This window comes from Coloeus monedula (genome assembly GCF_965178545.1).
Source record: "Coloeus monedula genome assembly, chromosome: 9".
NCBI lineage: Eukaryota > Metazoa > Chordata > Aves > Passeriformes > Corvidae > Coloeus > Coloeus monedula.
The window spans coordinates 24,502,417-24,527,231 of NC_138789.1; the positions used below are offsets into that span (position 1 = coordinate 24,502,417).

Sequence of the window (24,815 nt, forward strand, 5' to 3'; positions counted from 1 at the left end):
GCAGCAGGGCTGGGAGCCAGGGGAGCCACGTAGCAGCAGGATGTGTCATCCCCTGGGCTGTGGGCAGGGACAGTGGTCACGTCCCCAGGGAGGAGCACACCTCTGCAGCTTGTCCCGGGAACAACGGGGAGCAGAGCAACTCCTGCCTGGACAGGATTGGGCAGCGAGAGAAGGACTGCCACAAATGCACTCAAGGTATGGCCCATGTTTGAGGTGCAGCTGCTGCAATCTTGCCCAGCAATTGTGCTGGCCACTGCAGTTTGGGGTGATCCAGGCTGTGTAATAACACCTGACAACATCCTGCTGCCATAAGCCTGTGTCATTCTAGTGTGTCCAGTGGACTCGTGGTAGCTCATGGCTGTTGGGAATGGCTTACTGGTTATATTTACAGCCCCAGGGTGAAAGCTTTCAAGTGTTTCCAAGTGTTAATTGCTGCAGATACAGCACCATGGGAAGGTGGGGTGAAGGGCTGGGTAAGGCAGGTACTTGGGGTTGGGCTTCCCATGTAGAGGAGGATTCCTGGTTTGGGAAGACTGGAGATGCTGGCTGTATTTGCTTCTTGGGCTGGTATTTAATACATTTTAGGATTAGGTGACTGTGTTTTGCTTTCAGGTGCTGAGGTGTTAAGAGGGAGAACTGTGTGCGTGAGTGTAAATCAGCTCTGTGCAGGGAGAGCTGCCTGTTTGTACCTGGGGATTTAGGCTTCCAGATATTTAATTTCTGGTAACTGTACTTCAGCTTGTTGAAACATTTCAGTCTTGAAAAGCCTCTTGTGGATAATGAGCCTGCAGGGAGGCACCGCTCCCAGGGAGCCTCAGACTGGGGAGCAGGGGTGGATGGGGGCCTCGTGTTAGCAGTGCAATTAATGAGTGAGTAGGTAGCCAGCATTTGCAAGAAAGCTCTGGGAGAGAGGGGAATAAAACAAAGTGAGAGAGAGGTTTTGTTGCCTCCCTTGAAACCAAGATCAAGCAAAGCTCACCTGAGTTTTAAATGTCCCATGTGATATGTCATGGGGTGAGGGACCACGGATGGTGGAGTTTGGGGGATGTAGGAGATGGTTCTGCTTTGAGGTCTGGAGTCTGCCTGGAGGAGGCTCTGGAGTGGCTCTGCCAGCCCCAGTAGGAACCTTTTGTGATCCTCCCAAAGCTGCCCCACAAAGGAGCAAAGGTGTGGTGTGACCCATTCTCTGTGCCCTGGTTCAGGGGGCTGGTGCTGGAGGGTGCCCCCCTTGTCTGCAAACCAGGATGAGAAATGTCCCTGCTGCACTGAGGACCTGGGTTCAGAGTTTGATGTGTGACAGGGTCCAGCCCCCTCCTCCTTCCTGCCCATGTCCTGGGACACAAGGTTCCTACTGGGGCTGGCAGAGCCATTCCAGAGCTCGCTGTGGGGCACAAGCCTTCTCCAGGCAGACCCCAGACCTCAAAGGAGAACCATCTCCTACATCCCAGTGGGTGTCACCAGTGGGTAAATGGGCAGGAGAAAGGACCACTGGTAAATGGACACGAGGGGGAATGGGAGGAATCCTCACACCACAGAGCCGTGTGGTGGCCCCACTGATGAACCATGGACACCAAGCTCCTGCTGGCAAACGTTAGCCACCATCCTGCCTGGCTTCTGCTCCCCACTCACACCTTCTTCACCCTGTTAATTATTACAAGGGAAACAATGAAGGCCAATGTGCACCAAAGTCCAGCGTGAGTGAGAAAATAAGCAATTTGCTCACAGCCATGAGCCAGCCGACCACGGGCACCACGGAGCTGCCTGGGCTGCCAGGGGACACGGCAGCAGCCTTTGCAGTGGCAGACATCATCGTCGTGGTTCTGTACTTCGCCTTTGTCCTCGCTGTCGGGATATGGGTGAGTCCCTGAGGGGGCCGGGGTAGGGTCTGCCTGAGCCAGAGGGGCCTTGCTGCTTCCTGGACCCCTTCTGGGTACAAAGGGGTTTGTCTGCAAATGGCATCCTCTGCACGACTTACTCAGGGCATATTGAGCAAATCTGGGGGGTGACAGGGATCCTTCTGTGAGCCCTCATACAGGGACAGCCATATGGGGACACCATATGGGGACAACCGGGGGATCATTCCCTGGAGGTTGTCCTGGGAATGATGCTCAACTCACATCGGGGTGTGGACAGGCAGGAGGCAAAAGAAAAGCCAGGGTTGTGCTGGAGAAGACTGAAATGGACCTTAAAAACTTCAGAAAGATTGTTGCTAATTATTTGTTCGTGTTGCTTGGCGAAGGCCTCTGTCACAGACACCTACTGCGTTCTGCTTGGCTGAACTGCTTCTTCTTTCCCAGTTGGTACATTTGTGGAGAAGTCATCAAACAGGTACAAGCAGCTTCCTTCCAAAGCACGACTACCAGAAACCTGCACAAAGAGAGGCAGAAGCAGTGGGTGAAGCCTGGCATACTTAACAGATCCATAAAATTCTTTTGGAGCTGGTGCTGAGACCAGGCATTAAGGATTCTCCTGTCTTGGTCTGACTCAAGGGTGGCTGAATGGAGGAAAACACATTTTCCTGTTCTTTTTCCTGTGCTTCCAGTCATCGATACGAGCGAGCCGGGGGACCATTGGAGGCTATTTTCTGGCTGGACGATCTATGACTTGGTGGCCTGTGAGTGAAATGCTTCCCTGGGTTCCTCATGGTTTGAAAGCAATTCCAGATGTAAGAGCAGGTCTGGTGAGGGGACCCAGTCATGACATGTGCTGGCTGTAGTCAGAGATGAAGGGGACAGATGAAGGATACATAAGGAACCATCCCACACATCTTTGCTGATGGGCTGCAGCTTGGAGCTGCCAGGCCAAAAGGGTAGCTCAGCATCTTCAGGGGTTTCCAACTCTCAGTTTCTCTGCTAAAGGCAGCAATAAAAATGTTCCCATTGATGAAAGTTAGGGAATGCTGGCTGCCTAGCTGGGTTTGAAACTTTTTGGCCTCAACTCACCACTGATGTTCCCAAGTTAAGAGAGCATTAGGTAATCTAGGAATGTGTCATCCAGTAAAAAGCATTTAGACACTGAATTAAAAATAATCTCAAATCCCAGGACTTTCTGAGCCCTTGCTATTTAGAGCAGAGTTGAGTTTATTGACTAACGATGTAAAGGGTATAAAATTCAAACCACTGAAGTATAAATCTTCACTATGAAAGAAAAAATAATCTATTGAAGGTGCCTTTTCTTGGGAGTGAAAGGTACGCATAAAGATAATTTAGAGTTTGAAAGGAATAAAAATCCACAGGAATAAAGATTCTTCTCAGCCAATGCCAGGCTCTAGAACCATATATCTCTCCAGTGAGTTGTGGGTAACAGAATGCACTTCTCTACCAAAACAGTTTTTTTCTTTTCTTCCTTTGGCTGTGCATTGCCCATAAATTCACTAGGCTAGATTTTCAGCCTCTTCCACAGAAAACACATACACCTCTCTAAAATCTGTCATTTCTTAAATGTTCTTTATACTTCTGTCTCAGGCAAGTGACATTTAATGGAAAAGCTTAGCTTGATGGTTTTCTCTAATTAGGAGGGGGAAAATTAAAAGATACTAAAATCGAATATTTTTTCCCTCAACCTTGTTCTTTTAAACAAGATTTCTGGGTTTTTTTCTATTAAAAAAGCCCCCAAACAAACTCCAAAAATTTCTCACTGCTTTTGGCTCCAGCCACAGGTGGCTACAGAGGCTGTTGGATACAGGTCAGCTCTTGGCTCTTCTGAACCGTTTTAGGTTCAGAGCAACCTCTGATGCTGTTCACTTCCCAGATTTGTTTGTCAGAGCTGATTCCACCTCTGCAGCTCTCCTGCAGGCTCTGCTCCTTGTGGCCTTTGCCTTGAGTATGACCTACTTTTTATTATTGTTTTTATGAGAGTGACAGGTTTCAGCCTCAACTAAGCCCTGATATTAAATTGCTGCACCTCTGCAATGTATCTTCTGTATTTCTGTGTCTGATCTACATATCAGGAAAACTGCTCACATTTCTTGAGAGCACGGGTTGCAAAGTCCTGTTGCAGCAGCTTCTTTAAGCAAGAGTTTTCTCAGACAGGCAAGAAGGCAGAGGCAGTGTGGGTGTTGATGTCATCCTAATGTTTTTCCTTGCCCAAAAGTGAGAAGCAGAGCAGCTTCCACCATTCTTTGTTTCACATGAGGCAGTAATAAGGAGAGAAAAGCTCCTCGTAGGTGGTGTACCTAAAAGCAAACTGTAGGATGAAAGGGCATGACTTGTCCTTTGGGTGGTTTTGCATTTGACCCTGAGACAGGTTTGATGTTGGCATGCAGAAAGGAGGTGAGGCTTTGTGCCAGTAAAAGCAGTTATTAGGTCAGATAGCCTTTGCCCTGTTTAAAGAGCCTTGGAGCTCTTCCAATTAGGGTGTCAATGAGCCATGGCAGGGATGGCCTACCCTGCCCACAGCCTGCAGTTAAAGCTAACCTGAAGCAAGAGCATTTTCCAGCCTGCTGCAGAGCTCCATAGCTTTGAACCTACCTTAGACACTAAGCACAAAGACCTGCGTGCCCCTAGCACGTCCATGCTGCGGTTCAGGAATCTCCTCCCTCAGCAGGAGCTCCAGGAGAGCACTCCTGTCACCATGGCTGTGTGAACCCACAGCACACATGTTCAGAGCAAGACTCAAAAGAGGCTGTCAGCAAGACATGGGGAGGTAGAGCAAGGGTCAGCAGGGTCAGAGATGGCACCTTGCTGACTGATTAACAAGGGAATGGAGAAATCTGTCACGTTTCATGGACACTGAGGAATCTGTGGTGTCACCAGGCTCCCCTCCCTCTGCTGTGCCTCCGTAACAGGTGTGCTTCTCAGGAGAACCGCTGGCAAAGTGAGCCCTGATTCTGAGATTAAGCTTTGCACTGGAGTGGGGGCAGTGGAAGGCAGCAGGAACATGCTTTAAGATATAAAAATGTAGGGGTTTTGAGAGGTGAAGGAAAACTCAACTCCCCATTAGCACCCAGCTTCCTAATTACAAGGAGATGAGATCCTGGGGAAAGAGAGCTCCTGAGGAAAACACTTGGACTGATACAGAAGTTGCTCAAAGTGACTTTCTCAGTTTTATCCCTGTGCCCTGTGTTTCAGATTGGAGCATCCCTGATGTCGAGCAACGTGGGCAGTGGTTTATTCATCGGCCTGGCGGGCACTGGAGCAGCTGGGGGCCTTGCTGTTGGGGGCTTTGAGTGGAATGTAAGAGTCAGTTCTGCTGTCAACTAAGCATGTCACTGTTTACAAAGGGACTGGGGTTTCTCTCCCAAATCAGGTATTTAACAGTATCAGCAGCAACAAGTGCTCAACTCTCAAGAGAGAAGCCTCCAGACATTCTGACAGCCTTGGAAACATGAGATCTTTATTTTAGTTTAAGTGGAATTCACTAGAATTATTAGCTCTTTGACCTTCTCAGTGGTACATGGCCTTATTTTTAAGCTTTAGTCTGCACTCATGAAGATTAAAATAAAAGATAATGCTGGAAATGTGCTTGGATAATCACAGGATTCTGGGTACAGGGAGTTAAAAAAAAGGCAAAAAGAAGCAGCGTGTGCTCCTCTATTCAGTGTAAATCCATGAGAATCAGCAACACTCTCTTCAGCTGGCAGCTGCCAAAATTTGTCATCTCTGGGGTGAACATCTGTGTGTGAAGGCAGGTCTCATTCTGCCCTGTTGAAGTGGCCTGGAAAATTGCCACTGACACCACACAGAGCATGAAAAGCAGGCCCTTGGTGTGTGATGCTAATGAAATTTCTCAGCTGATGAGGAGTGGGATTAGTGCCAGCCTCAGAAGAAGCATCACGCACCTAACTCTGAATCTCTTGCCTACCTCAGCAGAGTGTTAATAGTGCCGGGTACTTGCCAAGCACAGGCAGGGCCCACCAAAAGCTCTTTCTTGGAGTATGTATTCACTGCACTGTTTTTTTCTAGATCATTAAGGTCACCTTTAAATCCTTGGAGAAGAAAACAGAGAGTGTGTTCAGCCTAGTGCATGTAGGACATAACAGTATTGCTGTAGCTAAAGGAAATCTATTCAAGTCACTTTAGAAGCTCATGAAGACAAGATGGTGTTTCAGGGCAAATCCAGCTTCATGAGTTCAGATTAATTTATTTCAGATTGGAAAGAGAACTTAGATATGCCATTACTCTCTCCCTTTGCCATGGGACATCGCTCAGCTGGAGGGATGATATGAGCATCTTTCACCGCAGCCAGTCTCTGCCACTGCAGGAGCCACAGCTGTTCTCCTCAATCAGTCACAATCTCTGCTCACAGGAATCAGTTTCTTTTCTGAAAACTTGAATAACTGATCAAAATAAATGTAATGATGAAAGATAATGGCCTGAGACAACCAGGAGGTGAGGTTTGATAATCCAATGGCTTTCATTTACCTGTAAGTTCTCCTGTTTGGGCTTTTTCTGGGAATTGGAGAAAAAATACGCGATGGGAAATGCCTTTGCACTTTCCAAAAGACTCTTCACCTGTGGCAAAGCAACTAAAGTGCCTCTTTATCTACCAGTGACAGGAGCACATCTGTGCCAGCCTGCAAGGAGAACATCCCAGCAGAGTCTTGCTGTTGCTTATTTTTATGCTCTGCAGGGACAGTCTGCTGCCTCAGCCTCATCACTTGCTAATCAAGCAACAAACAGATGCTCCCATCCTGCTCTGAAACCCTTAACTCTTCACTGCCACAGCATCAGTGGTTTCAGAGGCCAACAAACACCCTACCATCTTTCAGAGAACTAGAGCAACAGAATACATCACCTTGCTCAAAAGACCAGGGAATGGAATAGGATGTGACACCCATGACAGAGAAACGCAGGGCTCAGGAGGAGAACTTCAAAATATTCTAACTGAATTGTAAAAATTCCGCCAGCTGCTGGCTCATCTTCTGAGCAGGGAGAAAAAGTCAGTCTGCTTCTCAAACACATTGCATGGCACTGTACCTTTCTGCTTTCTTAGGATGGCCACTGAGAGAACAGGGGAAAAAGCAGTTCCCTTGTGTTGAATCCTGTGCCTTTATTCTCTTTAACAGGCCACCTGGGCACTGCTGGCTCTCGGCTGGATCTTTGTGCCTGTTTACATCGCAGCAGGAGTAGTCACCATGCCTGAGTACCTGCAGAAGAGGTTTGGAGGGCAGAGGATACAAATCTACATGTCCGTGCTGTCCCTGATTCTCTATATATTCACCAAGATATCCGTATGTATCCAACTGAACACAACCCTGTGTCTAGGGCCGGGATAGGGCATCCTGGTACAAGGCAGGGCTGCTCAGAGAGAACTCAGATGTCCTTGAAAGGACCAGCTCAGCTCCCAGGAACAGTAGCAGTGTGTTAGTGTGCTGCTCCTGCCTCTGTATTGATCATGGAGACCTTTCCTAAGAGAGAGACAGAGCCCTCATTAAACAGCAACGCACAGTGAGAACTTTACAGGGATGTGCAGCTAATTACTAAACAGTGTAAGTACCACAGGCTGTCTGCCTACTTCTCCTCTTCTATCACATCAAACTTTAGGCAACAGAGACAGAGGAAGGGCAGCACTACCCCATCTGAATATTTGGCTGGCTGCATCTTGTAGGGATGAAATTCTCTTAAATTATTGTAAACCTGATGTTGTTCTTGTAGCTGAGTTTTCAGCATTAGGTATTTTATGGTTGTTCCTCTCTCTTTCTCTCACTTGTCTTACATAAAAAGGGTACAGTGAAAGGGAGGTAAGTTCTGGCTTAAGACAAAACTCAGCATCTTTTCTGGATTGCTTGTAGCATTGTACCCTGCTGGTAACCAAAACCCAGTGTAGCCTGCTGGGTATTTCCCTCTTTTAAATGCCATTCAGAAAGAAACAGAAGTTATGCTCAGATATTTACTACCTATGCCCTTGGAGGGAGAGGAGTGCATTTGAGAGTCCATTACAGGGACTGAAGGTGTCTGTCTCCAGCTGGTTATCCCAAGGTCAGTAGAAGCCAGTTTTCACTAGACACTGCTGAAGTATTCAGATGTCAAATTGCCTTGGGAGACACTGACTGGAGATAAGACACTGAAGTGGCTTCAAGGTCCTTCTCCTAGGCTTATTATGTCTCAGGTCCTGGGAGGGACATTAAGAGGAGTTCCAGGCTGGGATTGTGGGATAGATTTCCTCCTCTAATGGGCAGCTCTTGGTCATGTCACCCACTTCTGACACCTACTGCCTCCAGCTTGGCTCTGCGGGATCAAAGCATTGCCCCTGGTGGCAGAGTGAGCGAGGTCTTGCAAAGAGGCGCTTGAAACTTCTTTACCTGTGAGGGATAAATGGCAACTGTCTCCTGCAGCAGCCCACAGTGAGCACAGCCACACAGCCAAGGTATGAAGCAGAGCTGTCTTTCAGAGTGACCTTCAGCAGAGCAGTATTTGCCAGTGCTTTTCAGAGCAGGACCCTGGCCCTCGTCACTGCTGTTTCATCTCAGTGGTTTCTCCTCTGTGCAGCCAATTCACGCGTGGCTGACGGATGTGGCTGGGGGAGTTTATGGCCATGACAGGTGCTTTCTATTAAGCAGAGCTATTGTTTGTGGAGAGCTCATTTAGCGGCTGGCTGGACAGCAGGCACTTGGTAACAAGAAGGATTTTTCTCCCTGTGCTTTCTGCCCAAACACAGGTTAACAACCAGGCCACTGCAGAGTCTTCTCGGCTTGCAAAGAAAACAGAGATCTCAATAAACAGTGTTGTCAGAGGACTGATCCGGCATGGCTACAGAGGTGGTTGTGTTTCCTGCTGGGAAGCCAAGCCCCAGAAAGGGCAGTGACTCCCGTGGTGGTCTGGCTGTGCCTGTTGTGTCTCAGGCTTGCAGAGGTCAGGGGTTGCACTGGCTCCTTGCTTTCAAGGTGCTCATTTCAGACACTGCAAACAGAATTCTTGTCCCATCCCTTCTGTCTCCCTTGATAAAGGTCCTCACCTGTATCTCACCCCACACCAGATTTGCAGGTGTCCTTCTACCTGCTTTCCCAACCTAAACATCTCCCATATCACTGCCTGCAGTTTTGAATGATGTTATCTGTGTAATTCCAGGTTTCACCAGGTTCTGGTGTCACTCTCTCTGCCAGAAGGTCCAAACAAAACAGAGCTGATGGGGGTTTCTGTATTTCTAGTGAGGTCCTCAGCAGGTATAACCTGTTTTTCTGGAGCCACTCTAATATGCTGAACTGCACAAACAGAAAAGCCACCTGTTGACCTTCTCAGATAAACAAATCATGATACACGACATCAGTGACTCTTTAGGAGTCTTTCAAGAGGGAGTGTCTCTGGACCACGAGGCCATGAAGATGCAGTCCTGGGAAGAATAAGGTCTCTGCTATCTCCCCCTCTTTCCCTCCTGTGTCTGCCTGTGGATGCATGGGCTCTGCTATCCAGGGATGTCTTCGCAGTCACCAAAAGGAGCGACAGTTTCCACCAGTGCTTCTCTGTGCCAGGGAGGATTCTATGACATGAAGGTGGACTTTATTTTGATGACTTTTTGGTCCCTTGGTGTAGCACTTTCATTTTCTCCCTCCCTCCCTCTCTCCCAGACCCTGAAAGCTCTGACCTGGAGGAAAGTTTTTCCTTACAGCAGAACAAGGTTCAGAGCCAACAGCCCCAACAGCTCTTCTCCTCCCCTTCCAGTTCACCTTCGTGGTGTCCTCCCCTGTCAATGCTTTCAGCCGCAGAGGGCTGCAGGCTGCTTTATTAGATTTCACTTGCACGAAGCACAACTAATGCCAGACTGCCCTTGGGGTTTTTTTTATTCCAGACAGACATTTTTTCCGGAGCATTGTTCATCCAAATCTCTTTGGGCTGGAACCTCTACTTGTCCACTGTGGTCTTGCTAGCAGTGACTGCTGTCTACACCATAGCTGGTAAATAGCTGATTTTAAAGGACACATAATAAGCTGGAGCCTAGGATATAAGTTTCCCGTTTCTTACAGAGCAGAAAGAGTATTCAGGTCCTGATCTGAGGGAGAGATTGCCCCAGTTGCTGGTAGTACCTGCCCTGTCACTCCCAGCTGTTGGAGACCTTTAAGTCTCCCTCTCTCCTCTCCTGGCCCAAGGGAAAGTGGTAGGGGGGTAACATCACAGCTTTAGAGGATTTTTTAACACCGCACAAGGCTCTTGGCTCCCTCTGTGCAGGGTGTTACCACTGCCCATATTTGCTATTTTGTTGCCTTTCTGCAAAATTAGCAACTTTAGCTGTTAAGTTACGGAACTGCCCCCAAGTCCTCTCATGAACATGGAAAGCCCTTCATGCCATTCCTCATGGGAGGGCTTGTCACAGCTGCGGGCTCCAGGGGACCAGCTCAGTGCCAGCTTCTCCCAGTGGGTCTGTCCTGAAATCCCAGGGCTGGGGCTAGAGAAAGCTTTTTTCCAGGTGAGGTGCCTGTTTCCCTGTGCTTGGTGACGCACTGACTGCTGTCTCTGGTTCTCCTGGCAGGGGGTTTGACTGCTGTGATTTACACAGACGCGCTGCAGACCCTGATCATGGTGCTGGGAGCTTTGGTCCTCATGTTCATAGGTAAGGGGAACCTGCAGTGGCATCACGCAGCAGTTTAGTGGTCCCAAGGCCACTAGACCTTAACAGGGTGCCTCACTCTTTCATGTGTGGTGCATAAATGAGTTTTAACCACTCACAGAAGTGGTGCCAGCACAAGTCTCATTCTCCAGCCATCATGCTTGCTTCATCCTTTGCACTAACAGTATGGAGGTGAGGCTCTGGGTAATTTCACCTCGCTGGAGTTGCCAAAGAGCTTTGGAACACTGCATTCTCAGAGCCAAATTCAGCTCTCATTAAACCCATGTCAATTCAGAGTAATACTGCTGACTTTCGCTGTCGACTTTTAGAGTTACTGTGGGTTCATGTGGGCATAACCGAGCGTTATAAAAAAATTAAGACCAACAAGGAAATGAACTTCATCAGTCTTTGTTTCAAGCCTTGTTGGCAAACAGAAATACCTAAACCACGTATCTCTTTTTTCATGTTGTACCTTCCTGCTCTAGCTCTTGGAGGGTGTATAAGTAAAGACTAGATGCTGATGACGTTGCAGGGATTAGGATCATGGAGATTTTCCTGCATTGAACATCTTCCAGAATGTGTTGTTTAAACCACAAGGACTCTGGGCAAAATCCAGCTGCCTTCTGTAGAAACCTTGACTGCAAAAAGCAAGGGTGGAATGAAAAGTAAAGGAGATAAGAGAAAGATAAAAGAAAAGTAGTCACGAGACTCAGATAAGGTCATAACTTTGCAAGATGCACCAGCCCTTAAATCATTGGCATTTTCTTTACAGGATTTGAAAAAGTTGGTTGGTATGAAGGACTTCAGGAGAAATACAGCACAGCAATACCAAAGATCACAGTCCCAAACACGACCTGCCACCTCCCACGTGCAGATGCCTTCCATTTGTTCAGGGATCCCATCACAGGAGACATTCCCTGGCCTGGCCTTATATTTGGTCTCTCTGTGCTGGCTCTTTGGTGCTGGTGCACTGACCAGGTAAATAAAATCTTTCCCTCAGCAGACAGACCACCACAGTGTTATTTTTAGTCCACTCTTCGGTCTGTGGTTCTGTGAGCTGAAAAATCCCTGTGCCTCAATATGCAGGAGTTGCTACCTTTTTTACTGGTCTAGACCAGAATGTCTCACTCCTTCCACCTTCTCAGCAAGCTGCTAATTTTATGCACTTCTTAGAACAGTAAGAACAGGTTATTTTCATCCTCCTTTTTCCCACTGTGGGCTGGTGAGTACAGGGTGTCTTCATGCAGTTATCATGACAAGGATATAAAAATGTGAATCTGGAGCTGGCTCTGCTGTGACCTTGAGTGACCTGCAGACAATATTTCTCCATTCATAGTCCCAGATGTCTCATGTCCCTTATTCCTTTCCAAGCTACAAAACAGGAAAGCTGTGTGTGTATCTCAAGACGCGGTGCTTCTGGACTTCCAGATGGGATAATTATGAAACCCCACCACTGAGCTTTTACCAAAACACCCACAGTCTGCTTCATTCTGTGTCTCTTGCTGCCATACAGCTGCTGTCTCCAGCCCGCAAGGTGGCTTCATTTCAGTCAAGGGTGAAATTATTCCTGTAAAGGAAATTTCCATGCTGCCCTCTCCTGTAGCCTGTGGACTGAGCTCTGAACAGTGGCAGCAGGCTGCAGTCAGCGAGGTGGGAAAGCTGTCCTTGGCATGCAAAACACCCTGGGATCCTGTGGGATGAAAGTCATCCATGAGAAGGAGAGACAGAGAGAGAATGGACCCTGCTCTCTCTGTTGTGCTTCTGTTTCATTCTCTGCTCCCTTTCTGCACTGATTGCAGGTGATAGTCCAGAGGTCTCTCTCTGCCAAGAACCTCTCCCATGCCAAAGGTGGATCAGTGCTGGGAGGATATCTGAAAATCTTCCCTATGTTTTTCATTGTCATGCCAGGAATGATCAGCAGAGCTCTTTACCCAGGTAAGCCTTCCCGTCTTCCTTGACATGGGGCTCCATACCAGCTGTGAGCACTAATCCCAAACAGGTCTGCCAGCACTTTTACATCTTAGAAACTGCTGTCCTGCAGGCATGTTCATAGAGATTCCTGTTGCACCGTGGTGTTTCCAAGCCCTCCCTCCACCTCCAGTTCTCCCACAGTGGCATAAGCCACTGGGAGTAGCCATAAGGGGCATAGTTTGCCACTGGGATCATTTAGCTCCATGCTGTGGACATTGCATCCATCTGTCTGTGTGGAGGCAGTCAGTGAAATTAAATTCATGGAGCACTGAGGTTGTCCTTCAGATCTTATGGATTACATCCATTAGGTATTTTGGAGAGTTTTAGCAGTCAACCATACAGATTCATTCAGGCCCTGGTGGATAAGGCTAAACGAGCCTCCCTTATATCCCAAGGAGTTCTCATTGCTGGTGTCCCCAGAGCCTTCCCCTTCCCAGGAAGGATACCTTGGTTAGAAGGACCACTCCCAGAGGAAAGAGCCTCTCTCCCAGATTTCCTAAATATGAGTAAGTGAGCCTCCAGCATCCCTGGGAACCCAGCTGACAGGTTCATGGAAACAGTCCAGTTCCCACAAGTGACAAATCATCAAGGATTACAGTTACGCAACACCCAGGAGAGTTTTAGCTGTACCCTAAACAGAACTTCAAAATGTCATCCCAAAGTTTCACCTCTGTTATATGATATGTTTTTCAGCTCCACTCATTGTAGCTGTATTCCACCTCTGAATTTATATGAAATTGCACAAGGCATCAGGATTTGTTCCCTTGATCTAAACAGTCTATGGCTCAGTGGGGTTTGCACTGACTCCTTGTTGTTCCCCTGTGCTACACAGATGAAGTGGGCTGCGTGGACCCAGACATCTGCAAGAGGGTCTGTGGAGCTGCTGTGGGTTGTTCCAACATTGCCTACCCCAAACTGGTGATTGAACTCATGCCCAATGGTGAGAAACACCCTTGTGGAGCGCTAGGCTTGAGCCAGGCTGTGCAGGGGGGATCAAGCTGCCCTCACCCATCCTAAGCATGTGGAAATCTTACTGCAGATACCAGACAGCAGGATGGAAAAAGCAGTGCTCAGAGGCCCAAGGTCTAGTCCTGATTCCCCTTCTGTGTTTGTCTCTCACAGGGCTCCGGGGCTTGATGATTGCAGTGATGATGGCAGCCCTGATGAGTTCCCTCACCTCCATTTTCAACAGCAGCAGCACCCTCTTCGTTGTTGACATCTGGCAGCGGGTCCGCAGGCAGGCCTCGGAGCCGGAGCTGATGGTTGTGGGCAGGTCCTTACATTTATTTATGTCTCGTTCTTCTCATCATCTGTTCTGAGTGCAGCATTTACATCCTCCAGGCTGCACTCACTGAGAAAAATCTGGTGCCTGTAATAGAGAGCAGGAGCACAGCTTGGGAAAGAGCATTGCATTTTCCACCTCCTTCTTGGGCAGATCTGGTCAAGGAGAAACTCTGTGCGTTCCACTGAGCTGAGCAGATAATTGCCTTTCTTCTCTCTAAACTTATTATAAATTCTGCTTTAAATGTAACTTTTAGGAAAGCTGAAAGTGCTCTGGAGTCGTTGTCACCAGAGGTCTATAAAAATGTGTTATTTTTGTATCAGACAGGAGTGGTATGTTGCAATTACTTCTTTTTTTTTTTTTTTTTTTTCCCACGGAAAAGTGCAGAGCTGAGCCTCCCAGCTCTCAGTCTCTGTGGTAAGTTGTAGTGTCCTTTGCAGACAAGCTTTGGTGCTGCATTATATCAGGGACATATAAAGTTCTCCTCCAGACAGGGGAATTTAGGCTGCATTCAGTGTGTTTGTGGAGCTTTTGCTCTCCAGTCATCAGCATTAAGTTCTAAACTTTGCTGAGGGGTGGCTGAAGGCTGCAGGCAAGCTCACGCTTCACCATGGCAGAGTGGTGAGAGGACAAGCACCTCTTGCTCAGCAATATGGACAAACCTCTGTGACACACAGTGCAAAGGTTACTATATTCACCTGAGACCCCAAACACAATTTTAAAAAGTAGCAAACAAGTTGGAATTTGGCAAGGGCAAGAGATTGAGCCCATTACCTGCTTGGAAAGGTGGCAGAAAGATTGCTTCCATGAGCTTCCAGCATCCTCTTTCTGTCACATCCAAGAGCCAAGGTCATTGAGACCATATCACACTCTAGGACACACCAGGCTCACCACGGGAGAACAATCTTCTCTTTTCCTGTGTACACAAGGAAAGGTTCTTGAGAGTGATCTGTGGATTTTTTCTTAGGAAATTCCAAGAGCAACTGGGAGTGTGTTTTGTTTAACTCTGCCTACAGAGTTAACACAATTTTATCCTTCTCTTTCAGAGTCTTCATCCTCATCCTTGTGGTCATCAGTATTCTCTGGATCCCAATCATTCAATCAGCCAACAGTGGAAAGCTCTTTGACTACATTCAGTCCATAACCAGCTATCTGGCCCCACCAATCACAGCCCTCTTCATCTTGGCAATCTTCTGCAAGAGGATTAATGAGCCTGTAAGTGAAGTGTCAACAACCAATTGATACATGTATTTAATTTGAGAAAATAAATAAGTATCTCTGCCCTCAGTACTTAGCCTTTGTAAACTCGGAGCCAGTCCAGCTAAAGTGTGACAATTAGACAACCTTTCCCTGGTGTGCATTAGTGGATCTTAGCCCAGGGTCTAGTGGGTGTGGGTTTGCTTCTAAGAAGTCCCTGCAAGTGCCACTTCTTGGCAGCCCCATTTGAAAGCATGAAAGGGAAGTTGTTCTGCCATTTAGGGATGATGTGTCAAAGTCTCATTGGAGGAGTGTTGTTAGGAGGAGATTCTTGCATTGTTTGTGCTCTATCTGCTCCATGTTCAAGGGCAGAGAGAGAAAATGAGGATTTTTACCTGAAAAAATTCTCCTTTGATGCACATCACTGTGGATTTCCATCAGGCGTAAGAAGGCTTGGGAAAGAAGGAGAGGACAGGGAGAGGAGAGGGACAACTACAACCTGAGTTAATTTGCAGTGACCTTTTCTCTGTGCTTGCCTTTCTCAGGGTGCTTTCTGGGGCCTCATGGCTGGGCTTGCTGTGGGTCTGGTTCGGATGATCATGGAGTTCATTTATAGCCCCCCGTCTTGTGGGGAGGAGGACAGGAGACCAGCTGTGCTAAAGGACTTGCACTACCTCTACTTTGCCCTCATCCTCTGTGCCCTCACTGCCATTGTCACCGTCCTCATCAGTCTCTGCACCCCACCGATCCCTGAAGAAAAGGTAAGTGACTTGCAGTGACGCCCTTTTCCCAGAGCCCCCGTTTGGGTACCAAAAATCCCTGCAATCTGCCCTTTTCTGTTCCTCCAGTGGCTAAGAAATGGTGTGTAATGCATATGCTGCCAAGAAGCCCTTGCTCCTCAGCTCTGTCTATTCCCCAGGTTGCAGAGTGTTAATGCTGCTGAGCACTGAGTGCTTCAAATTGAGTGTGAGTTCCCATGCTGTGCCCAGAGCTGGGCAGACACCACAGCCCATCATAACTGGAATAGAAAGAAAAGAAGAAGGGGAAGGAGATGGAATCACATTACAGAGCACTGCTGAGGAGGAATTAAATATATCTAATTGTAGCATCTAGCCTGTTTCAACAGAGCCAGCATCAATCTTGCAGGCAAACAAGATTAATATCTTTTGCAACACGGGCGTTTAGGAAAATAACATTTTGTCCCAATGTGATCTCAATTAAATTTAATAACTTTGAGGGAAGTACAACTTTCTTTTACTTAGCACATTAAAATGGTGCAGAGTTGGGAGGTTTTATATTATAAAACCTTAAAGCAACTTTTCCCAGTCCCAAGTTTTAAAGCAGCTGCCAATATAACAAAACTGCCACCTACCTCTCAGTAAAGGTTACTGGATAGATTAAAAAGACCTATTTTTTCTTGTCTAACTGCATGGGAGAGAAAATGCTATGATGGCATCAATCTGTTGCTTCCTCATAACTTGTAAAGCATTAACCAGCTCCATCAATGTTTGATGGAATGTTATAGGTGTCAAAGACACCCCGCTCCTAAAGATTACATGAAAGCAGGTGCTCAGATAGCAGAGAGGAGGGGGGAGAGAGGCTGTCTTTGTGTCTGCTTGGAGATAAACTCTCAGCTTTTATTAGCTATCAGAGGATCCACATGGGAGAGAGAAATACTGGCAAGGAGACACCATTAGTTCTGCTGCTTACGTTGTTCACGGCTGCTCAGGGGTGGCCAGATGGTTGCCAGCAATTAATTACTGTGGTTTAATGAGTTCCCACTCATCATCTGACCTGTGATAGCTAAACATGTGCAGTGCTCCCTGCCCACAGCAATAGCAAGATAAGATGCATTAACACAGCACTGGTGAACAGTGAGCGTCACACCAGCAGTTCAGGAGATGGAGAAACTGGCCCCAGCACCTCCAGGCTTTTTAGTCTGACCTCAGAGGTATGAAAACATTTAAAGCATCTCCTAAGAGGGGGAGTTCAGGATGGAGGCCACTATAATAGAATTAGGGAGAGAGAGGTTACAAGAGATTCCCCAGGGGAGATTTTCAGTGGTATTTCTGCTGAAATGTGTGAGTTTATAGGTGCTGGAGGTAAGTGGCCTTATTTTACACATTCTTCAAAAAGACAGGGGTATGGCCAGGGAGGACAGGATTTTGTCTGAAGCAGCTGTGTGCAGCTATCCCAGAGGAACAAAGGACAAGATGTGGTGGCTGCCCCGCCTCAGGTGCAGCTGGAGAGCCAGGGAGGGAGGAGAGCTTGCTGAAGAGCAGCACTGGCCAGGAGCTAACATCAGCTGGACTTTCTGGGGGAAATTTTCTCAATATAGCCTTTTGGTATGTCATGGACCCCACATAGTGCTGAGCTCAGCGCTCGACCTCTGTGTGAAAGACTCTGTTGTAAAAAATGAGTGAGAATTAATGATACTGCCCATGGCAGTGAGAGGCTGAACACAATCATCTGATATTTGTGATGACCATCCCGTGAGCCCCCTGTCCCTCAGTATCTTCCCACCACAAGGAAAATGGGATGGGCTGCCAGGAAATTCGTGCCACTAAGCAGTTATTCCCTCTCCCCATAGCTCAGTAGGAATGGGAGAGTCTGTCCCCATTTCTTTCAGTCTGATTCCATTCAGTTTCTACTATTTATTCCTGATTTCAACAGGAAAATCTGCCCTTGTTCCTCAGAGAACAGCCAAAGGGAAGGTGTGGGGTTTGACTGAGGCAGGAGACAACATTGCTGGGTTTCTGCCTGTCTGGCACAAATCTGAGTGGGCAGCACTGAGACCAACATTTTTCATTTTCCTGGGTCAGACCCACCCCAGGTTTGCCTTAGACATGAGCAGAGGTGTGGGCTCGCACCATCACTGCTGGTGACATGGTTTCTCATGGTTTGTTCCCTCATCTCCAGCGAGTCTGTGGCTGTGCTGAGGTGGGTCAGGGACAGAAGGGTTTGGGGAAGGAAGGGCAGGAGGCTGAGATCAGGGTGGACGTGCCAGGCTCTAACTCTCTGGGTAGAAAGTGGCACCTGGCCTTTGTGTTTGGCCACTATTTACTTGGCATGCAAGTGGGCAAATCTGTGGTGAAGAGCCTGAGTGTCCCCATGACAGTGTCTGGGAGGGGGAGGCTGTGCTGGTTGTCCTGGATGAGGATCTCTGAAGCTTTGGTGCTTCCTGGTTAATCAATTCTCTTCCTGAGCCTTGGATATTTCTCCTCTCAGACTCGCACAGGGCTGGTTCTGCTTGTCTTTACCTGCAGTGCTTGGAGATGGAATGATGAAAGACATGGTACAGGAGCTAGGAATTGTTTTGTCAAGCAAAAAGAGCAGAAAAACAAGCGAGCAAAGACAAAGCCAAGGAAATACAGTGATAGATCATACCTCAGCAGATGTAAATCAGCACAGCTCCATTGCCTTCAAAGACCAGGAACAGCTGTTGAGCACGGATATATCGCTTTACACCAGCTGAGGATCTACACTGGACTACTTTAAATATTGAATCTCAATGCTTTTGAGATAGTAAATGGGCAAAAGGAGAAAAGAGATTTGTATCTGATGTTAGAGTGGTACATCTAATGTTCCTGGCTTTAAATGAATTACAATCTGAGAACTGCAGGCTGTAGCATTTTCTCCTGCTGTTTTGGACGCTCTCCCATCCCTGTGGTGATTGATGCTGTGCTGGAAAACAAGTATGCAAGGAATTTGTTTGGTATGCTCCAGAGTTCATATGTCTTCATTGTAGGTAGTCCATATTGTGTCACGCCGTCCTTGAAAACCCTGCAAAAGAGCTTACAATTAAATTTGAGACTGTGAAGCTGAAACACAACTGTCAGGTGCCAGATGGCATTTTGGAACAGAAGGATTTATTCTAGTTTACAAACAACAAAAGAAAAACTTTGCTGAGTTCTTGCAAACTCCCTTGCCCAAGGAGACTGTGAGGGTGGAAAGGGAGTGGAACAGCGCACAAAGCACCGAGTGCTGCACCAGCAGGTCAGCTCGCCAGGGGTCAGGGCTCACCCAGACAGGCTGATGGATTGGCAATTCCACCCGGTGTACTCTGGGGTTGGGAGGTTTTCCTTGTGTCTTGAGGTGTGGCTTCAGTGGCTCCTCTTGGTGCACAGCTTAGGAGGAGCCCCAAGCCCGCCTGGGCTGGCCTGAGCCCACCCTGAGAGCTCCGAGGTGCTGCAGCTGGAGCTCCCACAGCATCATTTGGTGCCACTGAGAGCCAGACATGCTCAGCTCTGTGGGTGCTGACAGGAGCAAACTAAGGGGGGACACAGGGCTCCCCAGGACCCAGCACAAGGCTCCCTCCTGCTTCCCTGCCCTTGGACATGGTGGCTTCAGGCAGCACTTCCCAGGTCCCAGTCAGTAAAGCTGACACAGCTCCCCTGTAGGCTATTCTTAATTATGAATTTGCCTGCTTTCTCCAGGCACCCAAAACACGTGGGTGATGGGGATGATGCCATGAGGTTCCCTGTCTCTATGCTGCTTTCCATTGGGAATTGCTTCCCTCTGGAGTCTGAGCCCCAGGTACACCCCAGCCTTTGCAGATTTTGCTGCAATGTGAAGAGACAGTGATTCAGGGACACGTGAGAAGAGGAGAGAAAAGGAAAAAAGTTTAGGAAATCCTTTAGTACCCTGAAACTTTACTGTGTTCCAGTGACATTTCCTAAGTGATTAAAAAAAAAAAAGGATCCCCGAGAAAGATGAGGATCATCAAATCAAAGCAATTTAGCACTTCATGACAAGAAAGATTAGCCCTGCCCAGTGCTCATCTCAGTTGAAAATGATTTAAATAAAGCTATAAATCTTCTGGAAATTATGCAACATTTCGTGTCAGCCGGAAGCTTCTGCCTGGATTTGTGTGTGCAAAATACAAAAATTAAACTCACGTTCCTTTGTCAGTGACCCACTGGAGACGTTCATTCCCACATGGGCAGAGCAGGGAGCCAGCTGCTCCTGGGGCATGTGTGACTGTGCCTGCCCTGTTGACACCAGGGCACCTTTGCACTGCCCCCCCTGTGCCCCTCTGCCAGGCAGCGTGGGCTGGAGAGGGAGGGCAGCCCCTGGACCTGGCAGCAGCATTTGGGGGGGATGGATGAGCCTGTCCCTACTGCCTGGCCTGGCCAGGGCAGGGGTCAGGGAGAGCCATAGAGATCCTGGGCATGCCAAGGTCAGCCCCAGCAGCAGCAGGCCTGGCTCTACCCCAAATCCCTGAGCCCCTGGGGTGTGTAACCCCCCCCCAGCCGCCGAAGGGGCACTGAGGTTTGCAAGATTGATATCTCCTGTGCACGCCTGTGTTCCAGGTAGAAGACTTTCAAGCTTGCTGTACAATAAGAGTTTCAGAACTTGGGCATTTGTAAAGCAGACTGATCGTCCTTTGTGACTTTCTGCAGAGACAGGCAATGTCTTGTACTGGCCCATCAGAGAAATCTGAAATTAAAATATAATCTTTTCAGGGTGCAACAGCTGTCTGTGACTGACTGTATCCATAGAGGGTATCTTGGCTTCTTTTTTGATTTATTTTTATTTATTTGACTTTATTCCCCTTCCCTTTTGGAGGGCTGTCGGGACAGACCATCATTATTTCAGATCAGTCTCATGAGCCTTGCAAATAGGAAGCTGCTTCTCCAGTGTCTACTGAAAGGTTACTTCTTGAAGAGACAGGGATGGAACAGATTATTTTAAAAAATGGAAGGAGAGAAACCAGATTATTTCACACTTTTTCCCAGCTTTTCAGCTCCAGCTGGATGGTGCCAACCTTCTTCTCCAGGGTGTGGGCACATGTGCAGAAAGGAGAGGAGGGAAAGTGGGAGATCACCCCAAACAGGACTCAGCACCACCTTGGACTAAGGAAGGAGATGACTGGGAAGCCACTTTGGGACTCACAGGCAGTGACCAGTTTCTCTCTGTTCCACTTTGCAGCTGGGCAGCCTCACGTGGTGGACCAGGCACAGAAAAGCACCTGCCATAAACCTGAAAAACTGCAAGAGTGAAGCAGCACAGATCAGCCCAGAACACCTGGTAGAAGCTGCGGCTTCAGGAGATACGGAGGAGGCAGGTAGGGGTCTGTCTGTGAACAAACACGCTCCTGTGCCTGGGAGTGCACAGCCAGGATCCCATGCAAGTCCCAAAATCTCATGAGGGGCCACCTGGTGCGTTCACTGGAGCTGGGGCTTGTATCTACAGTTTTAAGGATGTGACAAATGAAAGTGTTGTGGCTCTTGGTCCTCCCAGCCTACCTTCATGTCACAGCCCTTGAATGGCTCAGAAGAGCTGCTATTCCTGAAAAGAAAGAGCACCAAAATAGCAGCACAGTCTGAGGGGAAAAAGAGACCCTGGGAGCAGACATGTGCACTTTGTGGGCATCCTAGTATGAACCCACAAGCCCCACTTTTCTCATTTCCATGATGCTGATAGGATTTTTCATCTTCCCTTAGGATGTAAGCCATGGTTAAAACCCAGACCTTAAATAGCTGCGTGTCCTACCAGGGGTATTTAATAGGAAGGAAGGCAGAGCAAAGTCAACTTAAAGAGTTGTCAGGAGACAGAACAGTAGCAGGAGATGCTACATAGGCAAGTTCTTTTCAGAGTGGACAGAGCTTTATTCTGCAAATCTATTAAAAAATGCAGCTTTCTGGTTTTGAGCTTAACCTTCGAAGGTTACAGAGCACAAACCTCAGAATCAGGACACGCACAAGATTTCTTCACTCCTTCCATTTGCTGGTCAGTCCAAAGGACACTGGAACCAATCACAGCTAAGCTAAAAAGAAGTGAACATCTAACCAAATCCCTTATTTTTGTTTCCCCAATAAGTAAGTATGTTTGGGTAGTAATAATAAGTAGAGTAAGTTTGGGTTTAAGTCAAATGCAGTAATTCAGCATTATTTTTTATTTCTTACCAATTCCTAGTTCACTAGCTCAGATTTTCATAAACAAATATCTTGTTATTTTGGTGATTAGCAGAGATGAGGAAGGAGATGTGAAACACAGCAGCTGACAGTTTAATGAGGGTTTGTTCTGGGTAACACCTTTTTTCAAGGCCCAAAACATCCTGAATTTCAAAAAAAGGTTATATTTGGAAAGAACAGGGAGTGAAATACACACAGCACAGGACTGACAATTAAAACACACACTTCACCTGGCAAGCCATGTGTAATAAACAAGCCAGGATACAAGCCAGGATATCTCTAAATGGACCATCATGCTGTCAGGAATTTTTTTAAAAGTGGATGGAATCTGGATTGGGGAGGAGAGGGAAGAGGTTTGTTAATTAACTAATGAGTGATTGGTGTTGAAATCAACTGACTGCAATCAGGCTGTGCTGTACATGATTAAGGGAGACTTTTCCTTTTCCTTTTCCTTTTCCTTTTCCTTTTCCTTTTCCTTTTCCTTTTCCTTTTCCTTTTCCTTTTCCTTTTCCTTTTCCTTTCCCTCTCCCTCATCATCTTGCATCTCCCATTAGGGTGCCTCTCAAGCCCCACTCCAGACTGGCCAATGCACCTCCAAAAGATTGGGAGAAGGGAGAGAAGAGTCCCAGTAGATTCTAACAGCCATGTTTTGTCCCCCTCTCACAGCAGCCAAGCCTCCCTGCTGGAAAATGGTGTGTTTCTGGTTCTGTGGTCTGCCCACCAGCCCCACACCCACCCTGTCCCAGGAGGAGAGAGCTGCCCTGGAGCAGACGCTCACCAGCATCGAGGAAAAGCGCCTGTGGAGGATTGTGTGCAATGCTAATGCCATTCTCCTGCTGACTATCAACATCTTCCTGTGGGCGTATTTTGGCTGAGCTGGGGTCGGGAATCTCGTGGCTTTGGTGGCTCTCACCTTCCTGTCTAAGCTGGCAGCAGCAGGTGACAGCCCCTGGTGACAGGCTGCTGGCACATGGCAGCACAGCCCTTCCCTGGAGGCACCGCTTGCTGGGAATGGCTGTGGGGCTCAGTTTCTCCATGAGGGGTGATGAAGACTCGGCACTGGCCACATTTGGGATGCAGGGGATGTGTGGGGTCAGGTTTAAGGGTGCAGAGCTGAGCGCAGCAAGGAGCAAAGGCTTCGGAAAGCCCAGCTGTGGCATGGCTGGGGCCTATCTCAGGGCTGACTTTGTACTGCTGTGCTTTGGGGAAGGAGTTCTGGTTTACACTGGCAGTGGGAAGGAGACTTAAACACGATCTGTGGTTTTTTATATGGCCAAAATTCAGATGGGATCAGAGGGATTAACTCATCAGTGACAGCCTTTCCTCCCACAGCCTCCCCAGCCACCTTTGTGGGACCCTTCCCACCCCACCCCTTGTGGGGACAGGGGGCTTCTTCCTGCTCCCCGAGCCCCCCATCCTGCCCCCTCTGCTGCACGAGGGCTGGGCTTACACCAGCCTGATCCTGTTTGCTCACGGGACCAATGCTGCCCCTTAACAGCATTTCCAGCAATAAAGGTGCCTCGGTAACCAAGCCAGTCCTGCCTGTGGGTTGTGGTGGTGACCTGTCCTGCTCTGACACACAAAGGGCTCCCTGGGACCACAGTGGCCTGGCTGTGGCAGGGAAAAGAAAAATCCTTCCTTGGGGCCTGGCTCAGGATCTTGCTTTTTTGAGCAAGTTCAAGCTCCTCAGACCCACCTCAGGGCCATCACAAAAGGTGGCACAGCCAAAATCTTTGAAACCACGAAGAGACAGCAACACCCACTGTTAACATCTGTGCCTGGAGAAGGCTGAAAATGCCCACAGGGATGTGACCCTGCATCCAAAGGGCAGGTCCAAGTGACTGTAGGCTGTGTGGGGAGGTGAGGGCACACAGAAGAAGCACAGCACCATGAAGATGAAGAAAATGAGTCATGAGTCAGCAAGGAGGGAAGAAACAAGGCTCTGTTTCCACCAGGCATGGGAAGGTTGGGCCATGATTCCTTTGCTTACCCCCAGTTTGGATGGAGCAGGATGGGTTTGTGCTGGCCTCATGCAGGTTAGTTTAAGCATTTGCTCATTCTAAGAGGAAAAAGTAGATTTCTTTTGAAGAAGGGAGCTCTCAGCCCCATGAGCTGCCCCTCCATCTCCACAGGAAGAGGCACATGACACAGAGCTTGTCTTGCCTTTCCACTATTCAGTTTCAGGCAGGAGATGCCCAGATCAGAGGGTGCCTCAAAATATTTGGAGAAAATCAAGTTACCAGCAGTGATTAATAGCTGGCAAATGTCTAATAAAAACAGGTACATTTTTAGTGCATTTAGAAATACCAGGGCTCTCACCTCCTCACCCTGGGCCACAGAGACCCTCAGCAGCTCTCAGCTCAATGGGTTTATTAGCTTTTTTGGACCACACATCCATGGGGACTGCAACACAGAGCAGGATGAGGAAATTGGGGCGGTTTTTCAAATGTCTGAGATTATTTTTTTTCCCCAAGAAAAATTCAGTTTTGCAGAAAGTAGAACTGAATTTTGCTAAGCCTTTTTTTAATGACAAAATATTTTTATCTTTGGTTATGTGATGAGTTTTTCCCCTCCCCATCTCACCCCACGGATCCTTGAAGGTAACTTTTCCTTTAAAATGATGATGTTGATGTTGGTTAAACAAAGTAATGCACTTTGAGAGCTGTGACTGCATCTCTGAGCTTGGCCCTGAGGAATGGAGACACCCACACTGCCAGATGCAGCCAGCTGTGCACCCTCAGGAGGAACACATTTCAGTGGGAAACTTATTTGATTTCACTACTCTGCTTTGATGCACTGAAGTGAAACAAAAGAGAAAAGAATGATTGGGGAGGGGGAGTCTGACAGGTTTTATTGAAATAAAGCAAAGCTGTCTCAAAACATCTTGACCTTTGCTTGTTTCCTAGGAAAACAGTGTAATTAGTTGAAAAAAAAATTAAAACCAAATAAATCAAAAAATGAAACCC

The 24,815-nt window shown here is 47.8% G+C and overlaps 1 protein-coding gene across 1 annotated transcript; it reads left to right on the forward strand.

The window, feature by feature from the left end:
* Positions 1-1,727: 1,727 nt before the first annotated feature.
* SLC5A9 (solute carrier family 5 member 9) lies at positions 1,728-22,724 on the forward strand (the record flags this gene model as incomplete). Its single annotated transcript, XM_082286951.1, has 14 exons — positions 1,728-1,856; positions 2,543-2,614; positions 5,070-5,174; positions 7,007-7,171; positions 9,727-9,832; positions 10,405-10,485; positions 11,255-11,460; positions 12,282-12,417; positions 13,286-13,393; positions 13,576-13,726; positions 14,782-14,950; positions 15,478-15,693; positions 20,864-20,999; positions 22,516-22,724. The coding sequence occupies 14 exons, from the start codon at positions 1,728-1,730 to the stop codon at positions 22,722-22,724; spliced, it is 1,989 nt and encodes a 662-aa protein (XP_082143077.1).
* Between the last annotated feature and the right edge of the window lie 2,091 nt (positions 22,725-24,815).